The following is a 12,261-nucleotide window of genomic DNA, read 5'->3' on the forward strand; positions in this document are numbered from 1 at the left end:
CAAACACTACTGTGTTACCATCCTTTCTGTTTGCACCATCTACATCCTTCTGTGACGATAAGCATGACTGCAACACCCTCAGCTATACTGTCCATGACAGGCGCTACTGTGAAACCATAATCTCCTATTCTTTTGTCTGCAACCACAACCACAATCTGCCAACAATTCTGCAACCACAACCACAATCTGCCAACAATTAAGACCGTTAAGACTACTATGACTCTCACACATCACCATCTTTTGACCATATAGCAAGCACATCCTCATGTCAATGTATCTGATACATTTGCATGGCTGCAGCCTTGGAAATCATTATACAAAAACTGTCAGCCACAGATTTCAAAAGAATCCAAACCAGGCAGCATCCCTAGTGATTGTTCCCATCACCCATTCCTTCTCATACGTAATCAGAGAGCCTTGACAGGCCGTTTCTTTATTCCACCTGCTTCTAAAATATATAATCTTTACAATGTCCAGGAGGAAAGACACTGAGATCCTCTTCAAACATCCACCCCGAACTCTATCATCATGGACAATGCACAGGAGAAGTCTAGAAATCTGCATTTGGCGGCTGCAGACATGGCAAGTGTTAGGGGGGTGGAAGTAGGTGAACCATCTGAGTCTGACTTCTTCCTACATTAGTTGTTAGACTGATATTCTCAGGATCTACCTACCAGTTTCAGGTTGTAATCACACATACTATAAGAATCGCAGTTATATTGATTCTGCTGTTAATTAGATCATTTTATAAATTTTGGTTTACGTGACACATGGGTAAGGTCAATTCATTTGGTCAACCAATTTTTCCCCAACCTTGCTAACATGGGCTTTTTAAAATGATCTGATCCCTGAATCGCCTCTATCCCCATCGATTTGGCATGTGTGATTTACTTTGCACCCAGTTGTGTTTTTTGCACCATTGGCACTGCATGGTCACTACACTTGTTCCCTTTAAAAAAACATTTTTTTTCCAAGTGCATAGCGATGTAATGGTATTCTCTCCAAGAGTTTACTACTGCATTGCTTCATCTGCACTTGTCCCTTCCCTTATCAACGTGGAGAAATACCCCGCCTAATGTCCTCTGAGAAACAAACTGCCCTAAAACTGAACAATTGCCAAGGGAAACCGTGCACTATAAATCATCTCCCAATATTGCCTTCTAAAGCTTTTTACATGAATTTAGGTGCTGCTTTAGCAATACATCTCAATCTCAACAATAGATTAAGCCTTTTTAGACCAGCGTGCTCCTGAAACAGGATGGGAAATGAGCCGATGTCATCAGGTAGGCAGAGTTCAAGAAATATCTCAAAAGAAGACAACCATGTGAACACACCCAGTGATTTATATGCCATGTGACTATGCATAAATATATATCTGTAGAAATTAAGAAGGGAATTTAAATGATTCCAATGGCCCATGTGGGGTTAGGCCCTCAGGTTCTTTCCTGTGTCTCAAAGGAGTAGATGTGCTGTTACTCCTCCCCCATATGCCTTTTAATCTAAGGTACATGTCTCATGGGTCATAGTTAGGATTTAGGCTTTTCTCTCTTGAATGTAACTTTCTTAATAAAAGCTGTTCTTAATCAGCTTCTCCTGTCCAGATGTCGATACAGCACTTTCTCTGCTGCTGAGAAGAAGCTTCATATTTTCCTTGCTCTCACTTTCTGAATACTTACAGCAGGGTTTGGCATCCCATGGAGTTTGCCCGCAGCCAAATGGATCCCATATGGTAAATATTCATTTTCATTGAATTAGTGATGGAGGACCTCCATCCAACTCATCGGCCAGATGTGGCCTTCAGCATTCCTATATGGTTAGCAAGGTCTCCCACCGATGTCTGATCAGAAGCTATTTACAGCCTGGGATGGCTGTGCATGGAGTTGAGTTCTAATTTGCACTCTGGAAGCTGCTGTGGAGGGGAAAGGGGAATAAAATCAGAAGCCAACATTTTGCAACGGCCACGTATTTTTATACACGACCATTGCAAAATGCTGGATTTTATTTTATTATCTGCAACACAGAATCCCAGTTTACGACGACATATGGGATGAGTCTCAATTAAGAAACCACAGGCAACTATCTGGAATCATGACCACGGGAGGGGGGGGGGAAATGCTGTGGAGTAACCTTCCAGATCCCCTTGGCTGAAAGTTTTCTACAGTTTTCCCCTGCAACCCAAGTGCCTCTTGACTCCCTTTCCGTACGAATGAACAATCCTTGCGGGCGACTGACAGAAAGCACTCGGGATTTCCCCCACAGTGCTGCCTTCCCTCTTCTCCTCACTCAGAGGGTTCCCCTCCCCCCCATCCACAGCTGTTTTCGTTTTCTGCTTCCAGAAGAATGTGATGAATTGAAGGGTTTGTGCGGTGATCGCTGTAAACCCAGATTAGCTGTCCCATGGCTTCCCATAACTCAGATTTCCCATCCACATCGCTCTAAAACAGGAATTTCCATCTGCAATACATTAACAGTGGTAGGGTGTTTTTTTCTTTTCAAAGGAGGGCTTTCGCTGGAAAGCAGCAGCATTCATAGAAAGATGTGCAAGGGGGGAAGGAGCTGGAGAGAAAGCAAGAAAAAGAAGGATGTATTCTCGAAGGCTTTCACGGCCGGGATCTGATGGTTGTTGTGGGTTTTTCGGGCTCTTTGGCTGTGTTCTGAAGGTTGTTCTTCCTGATGTTTTACCAGTCTCGGTGGCCGGCATCTTCAGAGGACAGGAGTAGGAACTCTGTCCGTGCTCTGTTGAGCATAGAGACTGGCGAAACATCAGGAAGAACAACCTTCAGAACACGGCCAAAGAGCCCGAAAAATCCACAACAACCATCAAAAAGAAGGATTTTCTTTTTCTCCCACCCCACCCCTCACTGCACAACCAAGCTGCTGAGCTATGGAAAATCTGAACGTCTTATGCAAACCCAGGGCATCCTTGTATCTCAGCTATCCAGGAGTGATGGCCAGCTAAGGAAGCCTACATAACCCAAAGGCAAAGACTTTTGAAAAGTTACAGCAAGACTAGAATTACCAACATCCCCAGCAGCACTGACCAGGGAATTCTAGGAATCACAGTCTCTGCAAAGGACCATCTCTGAATCACGTATGATCTGCCCAGCCTAAAAAGCATGAGGTGGTTTTCTCAGCCCTCTGGTTCCTAAACCTTCACCAGGCATTCCGTTTTCTGCTGATTGTCCTCTTGGCTACCAGTGAAGGGTTTGGCTGGAGATGATTTGAACCTTTGGCTCAATGATGATTTGGATCTCCTGAATCCAAGTTCAACACTACACCACCCTGGCTACACCTCCCTGCACATTAAAAAAAGGAAGCTTTCATGAACACAGACCATTGCACAGGTAGGAAGGGTTAGCTGAAATCCTTAGCAGCCTCCCCCAGACGAATGGACCTCCTGTTACCCTTCGCCAACAATCTCTGTGCTGTGTGGAGATGAGGCTGACAATTGAAGGAGATCAAAGCATTGTAATACTTGGTGTAACTGTGGCATGCTCCCACACCCACAGCTGAGGAAAAGGCTAAGAAGTGAAATGTAAATTCCAGGCTAGGGGGGGTTCTGTATCCAAAAGAATGTAAACATCCCTGATAATGCAAGCCTAGTCAAACCTGACCAGGTCAGGAATGTAGATACAGAATGTAGATGACCAATCTTTGTGAGATTGAAAACTTCATCAGATTGTGACTGATCCTCATCTTGATGTGCCTATGAGAGCAAAGTGAAAATTCTCTGCACTGAGGATGGATTAACTTCCATATGTCTACCGAATCTTGCCCCAAATCCTGTTGCGTGGATATGCCAGCACAAGGGCCATGGACATCTAGGTTGATATCTGAATGGTTAGGCCAAGATCCCAATGGCTAGACCAGCAACATATCTTGTGTGGAAATGAAAGAATTGTGTGTTTTAATAGTGCATCCATTGACTTTTTCAAACCATGCCTTTGATTCTCCAGAAAGATATTTGAAAATGAAGTGATTATAAGCTTCTGAACTTATTTTTGCTGGGTAATGCACAAAGCCTTTGCCATAGGCAGACATATTATTTGGCTCTCCATTCTCCTCCTGTCTTTATCTTTCCCTTTCCAGAAAATCAGCATCTTTCCAAGGATTATTTTCCAAGGATAATTTAAAAATGATCCCCCGTGCTGGATTTTGATTTTTTTAAGTAAATTATTACAGAAATTTAAAATTTCTGGTTTGAATCTGTCACTGGATGTTTACTCCTAATCTTGTTTGGAAATCAGCTGTCTTTCATGCCAGTTCTTTGGGGAAACTTTGAGGTAGCCCTTTAGAAATGGCGTTCTGCTGGATATTCTCTGGTCTCCGCCACCCTGCTGGTTTTTATCAGGTTCAGCTCTTTTAAAATAAATTGGTTTACAGCCATCTGGTTTATGTATCACTGTGCACGTTCACTTTGAAAATTATTACTCCGATATAAAGTAGAGGCTTAAAATCTCTTTGGGAAACTACACCTGAGATTTTAAATAATTTTATTAACCAGCATGTTTACAGAAATGTTTTCGTTGTTGTAATCCATTTAGAACAGTTGCATTTTTTCTTCTGCACATCACACACACACATACACATACACACAGAGAGAGAGAGAGAGAGAGAGAGAGAGAGACTTCCACAGCCACTCCCTTTTGCTGTGAGCTTGTTTTAATTTAAAAAAAAAATCCAAGGGGGACAGTGATAATCTGACATGACAGTGGAAATTTACAAGCCATCTGAGAAAGGGGAGAAGCCCTCCCTCTTCCTTCACAAAGTGAATCTGACCAGATAAAGGTACAATATCAGGACCTTTGCTTGAAAAAACAGGGCTTTTCCCCTTTCTCTCTCTGCTGGCCCCTAAATTTCTGCTGTTCTGGCAGACTATCACTATCCCCCTTGGAAAAACATTTTAAACAATTAAAAACAATCCCATACCAGAACTGTGTGGCTGTGGAAGGCAGCAGATACGTTTATACCAACAGAGGCATTCACATATGCCAAACCAATGAAAAATAAATCAGTTTTATATCTGTGTTAAAATAAACAACCCTTCACCAGCCCAGTAAAATACCTTGTTTTCCAATAAAAATACATAATTGCTCAGAAAAAAAAGCTTCTGTGTGCATTGCGTAGCCAGGATTGTTCAAATTGATTTTATTTAGGAAAAAACCCATTCAGCAGCACTTCTTATTGCCGATGCGACAAAACCCTTACCTTTTTAATATATTTGCTTTCACAGTCAAAACTTCCCATCTAAGCCTTTGGATTCACTCCACTTCCAATCCCTTTTGGAATTCAGCTGTGTTTTACCCCAGCTGTTTGGAAAACATTGAAGAAACTCTTGAAACCATTATTTTAAAAAATATCCTATATTGTTTGTTTGTTGCTTGTTTGTTTATGGATTGCTGTTAACATTTAAACTATCTGTAAGTGCTTACTAAGTCCCAGGATGAAGGGATTTTTAAAAATTCACTGAGCCAGGTTTTGTGTCACTCTTTGTAACAGTGGATAGTTCATGAGGTATTTGTCAGGATAATGGGGGGAAAACTCCAATATCATCAGCACACAGTCAGGTATATTTGAGGAGCCAATGCGCCATCTGCATGAAACCTTAGCCACAGTCTGTGTTAAGCTATAAAATAATTGGCTTCCTGGTGCTGTTGCATCATTGACTTGTGACAAAACAACATGATAGATAGGGGAGAAAGTCATAGCAGAAGAGTTGACAGGAAATCGAAATACCGGAGGGAGGGAGAAAGTCAGAAAAGGGTAAACAAAAGGAGAGAGGTGAGGGGGGGTGAAGCAACTCCAGACCAATTGCATCACTTCTACTGAAGCAAAGAAACCACAGTTAGTGGATATTAATCTGATCTGTTCTCTCCCGTTCAAACACTTCCTGCTTCTCAAATGTGCTTCAGCCTATAAAACTTTTCTGGAAGCTAAAGGAGAGGCCCAGACATGAAAATGCCAAAAAAAAAAAATCATCTGGACTCAGCTTGACATTACTTGGCACGCTAACCATTGCAACATTTGTTCCAGTGGTTACGCGCTTACTCGTTACAGCTTTTCGCTTGCCCAATTCTACTTCACTGACTTTCCCAGACAGGCCAAGGAAAGGAAAATGTCACCATCAAAAGGCTGAAGAGCTTCATGGTACAGGACGAACCTCGTGGTGGGTTATTATTATTTATTAAGGTAACAATAACCACTGGGTTATTATTTATTTTTGATGGTTATGTGGTTAAAAGGCAGTACTGCGACCAAAACTCTGCTCATACCAGGGTTCAATACCAAGTAACTGGCTCAAGGTTCACTCAGTCTTCCATCCATCCGAGGTCAGTAAATTGAGTAGCCAGCTTGCTGGGAGGTGAGGGAACCAATGTGTAGCCTGCACAATTAAATTGCAAACCACTCAAAGAGTGCTTTAAGCACTTTAGGTGGTATATAAGCAGCATACTTTGCTGTGCTTTGAAGAGCAAAGTACGCAGCGGAATAATTGATCCACTAAAATTGTCTCCCTTCCCTTTCCTAGCAGCAGCCTTGTGGAATTGTACACTCTGGGTGGCAGTGAATGTGGACTTCTTTCTACTACATTGTGTAAAAGAGAAAAGCAAGTACAGTTCACCCCCCAAAACCCACCCTCCCAACTCCTGGAACAGATTCGTCAACTGACTTAGGGCATGGTTACATTGCTGATTATATTGATTTCAGGTCCAACATATTTAAAATTGATTTTCAGTCACATAGTTTCTGTATTGCTGTGCACATTGACTTTGAAAATTACAACTGTGATATAAAGTAGGGGCTTAAAACTACTTTGGGAAACTACACATGGGATTTTAAATCATTTCATTAACCAACATATTTGCAAACCATGCAGTTTCCATTGTCACTGATCCCGGTGCATCGCCAATGACTGCAAATTTCTTTTTCTCATTTGTTTTGAATGTTGTGCAGTATTAGAGTTTTTAGGCATCCTTTTGTATCTATACATTTCCCTCTCTTTAATTTTTTTTTTAAGTGACATAGTTACATGATTTTGGAAACCCATGACACTCCACAAAGGGAGTATTTAATACAACAGGAACATTCACATTGCCCAAAGTGATTCATAAAGAATTGATTCCACAAGTGTGTTAAATTAAAAAGTCCCCACTGGCCACTTTAAAAAACTTGCTTTGCAATAAAAAAGGGGGGGCTTTGCTGTGCATCATGTAGTCGGGAATTTTCAAATTGAGTTTAATTATTCAAAACCTGTTTCAAAAGTAGTTCTTATTGTCAGTGTAACCGTGCCCTTAGTAACAGTTGTGAAATTTTTGACTCTGTTGAATTGGTTCCCTTGTAACACCCAGACCTTGGAATGTCACTTTTAAAAAGCAACTACTTCCATTTGTACTAATACGGCTCTCACAAGTAGCTGGTTGCTGTCTGCCTGCTGTCACAGAATAATGGAGTTGGAAGGGGTCTATAAGGCAGTCTAGCCCAACCCCCTGCTCGATGCAGGAATCCAAATCAAAGCAGATCTGGCAGATGGTTATCCAGTTTTATCTTGAATGCTTCCAGCACTCACCACCTCCCAAGGCAATTGATTCCACTGCCGTGCTGTTGGAGGAGTTAGGACGTTTTCCTGATATCCAACCGAAATCTGGCTACCCTTAACTTGAGCCCATTATTACATGTCCTGCGTTCTAGGATGATAGAGAACAGAATGTTCCCTCCTCTGTATGATGATTTTTCAAGTATTTGATGAGAGCTATTATAAGTCAATATAAGGCGCATCAAACACACTCTTCTCCCACCCACCTCATTATCACCTAAATGCACCTAAAGGAGTAGTTCTTGAACCATGTGGTATTCCTCATCTACCATGGCTGACATAACACTAAACATATTTTTTTTTCAAAGTTGTCAGCTGAGTTAAATGATTTCAGGGGTGAGGAAATAGAAATAAACACACACAGAAACAGAATTAGAAGTAAAAAGACGATAACTTTTATTGTTTGCTCTTGCCAATAGACGTGGTGCTGACATAGAGGAAGGATCTGACTCAACCAGCCCACCTGCTGTCTGATGGTAACCCCAGGTGGCAGGATCTGCAGTTAACCATGTGGGTTTATGCCACCATGTGGCCCCACCTGCCACCAGGGAGTGGAGAATCTATGGCTTATCCTCAAGCCAAGCCCATGCAGGAGTTTTCTGCCTCACCTCCCGTAAGAGAAACCACTAGGTTGGGTCAATCCCCTGCTTGTCCCTTCCCTCTTTCCCTCAAATCTGTCTTCACGCTTCAAACCACAACTGCCAAAGCTATGACAAAAGAGAATAACAGATTCCAGTGCCCAAAAATACATCACCATGAAACTGGCATCAACCGAGGAAGAGTGGAAAGGAGGAGGGACCTTCCCCCTTTACCTGGATACATCATCATGCTTCAAAATTGCCCCAGAGGCAGATGAGTAAGCTCATCATCTGCTACCAGAACTAATGCAATTACAAATACACAGAGCATCATGTATGCTGTTGCAGCCATGTATCCTGACAAATGTACACCATCAGGTTGACTCAGTGCAAGTAAACCAAAGGTCACATCTGGATGAGCTGGATACTACCTTCCCACCAAGCTTCGGCACAAAGTGTTGATCAGTGCTCACCAGGTCTTGGGTCCCTTGTCACTGCACCCTCTCAAGCCAATCTGACCACCACAATGTTGTTTATGGGAAGAATGCCTTAATGCTAAAACAGCCACACTTTAGTGTGAATAGTCTTGAGCTCAAGAGGGGATCCTGTAGACCATCTTGACTGCTGCCCTTGGTGTTGTCAACAGTCAGGCTGCCTTTTGCTGTGTAAAACTTGGCATCCTTCTTCCTGCTGGCAACTCCGATATGATACTGTGCACAATATCAGGTCATTCCCTGGCTTTTTGAATCATAGGCACAGAAAACACAATATCCTACATTCATAAACCAGAATATCTGGCACACAGCAAGAGCAGATGGTATTGATCTGAGGAGATCCAGTTTCAAAGTTTTAAGCTTTTGAATTGGAGACACCCCTATTTGTTTGACTTGCCTTATGGAATGCTGCATTGGGTCATCACACCGTATCTATTTTAGAGGTCTAATGAAGCTATTGAGCTGCCTGGGTAGCTCAGCAGTATGTGGCTGCAGAGCCCGAAGATGGGAGTTCAAACCCCCAGATCATCATTAGAAGAAACATCATTAGAAGAAACATTACATAACTTGAGAGCAAGCCCCCACCTTGACCTCAGTAGAACTTTCCTCAAAGCTTGGAAAGTTACTTTTTTTTTGCCTCCAACACTGAAGACCAAAAAAAAGAAAAGAAAAGAAAAGAAAAGAAAAGAAAAAGAAAGAAAGAAAGAAAGAAAGAAAGAAAGAAAGAAAGAAAGAAAGAAAGAAAGAAAGAAAGAAAGAAAGAAAGAAAGAAAGAGAAAGAAAAGTCCCAGATTTTGAGTACTATAGTCACCAAAGTAACTTTTCCATTGTGTGGATTTTCGTTCGCGTCAACACAGCCCTGAATCTGTTCGGCTGGGATACGGGTCGGTTACTTTGTGGCGATAGGCGGGGTTAGGGTTAAGTCGATCTACTGCGTGCGTGCGTGTGCGTGTGAAAAGAATCGGAGGCACTTGCCCTTTAAACCGATCCGACTCCCCGGGCCGCGGCGTAACACGATCTTCACGTGACCGCCATGCAAGCCCGTGTGTCGCGCAGATCGACAGGGAGGACGGCGCGGGAGGGAAAGCGCGCTCGCCCGTCGGTTGCGCGCGGAGGGAAGCTTAAGCCGGGAAATGTGACCGGCGGTGGCCCGGAGATCGGGGCGGACACATCGGAGGCGGCTTCCCCCAGATTCTTGTGTCTCTCCCCCCCCCCCCAAGCTCTCGGTTTCCGCGTCTGCTTCCTCCTTCCTCGGAGGAGGAGGGCGGCTTGCTGGTCTCCTCCTCCTCCTCCTGCTTCCCCCCCCCCCAAGGTAACGTCCCTCTTCCAACATGCCCGAGCAGATCAGCGTCTCGGAGTTCGTGGCCGTGACGGCGGAGGATCTGAGCGCGCCGGCGGCGTCGAGCTTCACCTCCAAAATGCAGAAGTGCCGCGGGGCAGTGGTGGCCCTGGAAGAGGTGAGCGCGCGAGCCGGGGGGGGGGGGGACACACAGACCGCCGAGAAAAAAGGGGGTTCGAGGCAGGCGGGCCCGATTTGGGGGGGAGGAAGAGAGAGAGAGAGAGAGAGATCGGACGGGAGGAGGAAGCGGAGAGCTGATCCTGCGCCGCCCGGTTTACCGAAGGGCTGCAAAAGTCTCGGAAACTCGGCTCAACTTTTTCTGCCTTCCAGCGCACACTTTCCCTTTCGCGTCGGAAAGTGGGCGCAGGCGTCTGGTTCTCCTCCTACCTGCCGGGAGGCGGCTACTCGCGCACCTGGCCGGAGAGTTTCTTCCTAAAACCGGTTTATCCCCCCCCCCCCAAAAAAAAAAGTCATCCCGCCCTCCATGGATAGGGCTCGGAATCGAACTCGGAGCTCCCGGTTCCTGTTCTGTGCGAGTTTTCGTGTAAAGCAGGGCCATGACTTCAGCCTCGTCCGGCTCTAGCCAGGAACCAACCTCGGGCGCACCCAAGGGGGATGGAGAGCACGGGGAGCGTTCTCCGTCTCTGCGTCTTTTAACGGGGGCTTCGTCTTTCTTGGGCGTCTTCTGCCGCCTCTTTCAGGAGTTGCGGGAGGAACAGAGGTAGGGAATGAGGTCGGAGTATGAGATTAAGTTTTTAGCCAATGCTATTGCTCCATACGATGGTGACAGCAGCCACGAAATTAAAAGACGCCTGCTTCTTGGGAGGAAAGCGATGACAGACCTCGACAGCATCTTAAAAAGCAGAGACCTCCACCTTGCTGACAAAGGTCCGCATAGTCAAAGCTATGTTGTTTTCCAGTAGTGATGTACAGAAGTGAGAGCTGGACCATAAAGAAGGCTGACCGCCGAAGAATTGATGCTTTTGAATTGTGGTGCTGGAGGAGGCTCTTGAGAGTCCTCTGGACTGCAGGGAGAACAAACCTATCCATTTTGAAGGAAATCAACCCTGAGTGCTCACTGGAAGGACATATCCTGAAGCTGAGGCTCCAATCCTTTGGCCATCTCATGGGAAGAAAAGACTCCCTGGAAAAGACCCTGATGTTGGGAAAGTGTGAAGGCAGGAGGAGAAGGGGACAACAGAGGACGAGATGGTTGGACAGTGTCACTGAAGCAACCAACATGAATTTGACCCAACTCTGGGAGGCAGTGGAAGACAGGAGGGCCTGGCGTGCTCTGGTCCATAGGGTCATGAAGAGTCGGGCACGACTAAACGACTAAACAACAACAAAAATCGCTCCATACGCCTACACGGCAAAAAAGCCCACTAGGTGTGCGCTTCAAGGAGAGGTCCCCTCTACCGAGGTTCTCGGATCATGTACCTGTGTGCTAACAGGGGCTACTACACAAACATTTTCAGTTGTCTGTTTAAAAGTGTCGAAATCCAAAAGGGCATCTTATGGAGCAATAGCCCTGTAGTTTCCTGCACTCCTTGGTGTCTCTTTTCTTGGTGATTAAAATGTGTATTGAATATTTTCAGTATGTGGGCTGTTTTATTTTCCATATTGGTTAGCATATTCTTCTCAAGACACAAGTCTCTGTGGCCTGAAATAGCTTGATTGGTATCCCACTTATTCCTGGTAATCTGTTTCTTCTGATTCTTTAAGACCTGCTTTCACTTTGCAATTTTGGACAGCCAGTTTATCACAGATTTCTTCTCCAAAGGAATCTACCATGCTTGTGTCTGTTCTGTATTGTTATTCTGTGTATTGTTTACTTTTTTCCCCTTTGGTTTGATCCTGATCAGGTGATATGCTCCCCTGTTGATTTTTCAGCATTCCTAATCTAGATTTAAATTTCCTTTTAATTTCTTGGATCTTATGGCAGAGAAACCTTGTTTTTCCTCACTGTTTCTTTGCATTGCTTTTATATTAGTTCTTTTTGTCACTACGTGACTGTACCTGAAAAGTTACATTTTCAATTCTAACTCCTTTTCTGTCATGTATTGTTTTTGCTACTTATGGAAGGTTAATATTTTATTTTATTTTATTTTATTTTATTTATTTGATTTGTATCCCGCCCATCTGGTCTATAGGACCACTCTAGGCGGCTAATAATTTTAAGAGCTGCATCAATCAATCATTGATTCATTCACTCATCCATCTAGGCTGGCTGGCTGGCTGGCTTGTTTTCTCTGGCTC

The 12,261-nt window shown here is 44.1% G+C and overlaps 1 protein-coding gene across 1 annotated transcript in view; it reads left to right on the forward strand.

Moving 5' to 3' along the window:
- Positions 1-9,905: 9,905 nt before the first annotated feature.
- ASAP3 (ArfGAP with SH3 domain, ankyrin repeat and PH domain 3) overlaps positions 9,906-12,261 on the forward strand; it is a 56,163-nt gene continuing 53,807 nt past the window's right edge. The window contains exon 1 of the mRNA XM_072980261.2: positions 9,906-10,120. Coding sequence (XP_072836362.2) covers positions 9,995-10,120 — 126 coding nt within the window. The 5' untranslated portion in view covers positions 9,906-9,994. The remainder of the gene's footprint in view (positions 10,121-12,261) is intronic.

The sequence above is a fragment of the Pogona vitticeps genome, chromosome 9 (assembly GCF_051106095.1).
Source record: "Pogona vitticeps strain Pit_001003342236 chromosome 9, PviZW2.1, whole genome shotgun sequence".
Classification (NCBI taxonomy): Eukaryota; Metazoa; Chordata; class Lepidosauria; order Squamata; family Agamidae; genus Pogona; species Pogona vitticeps.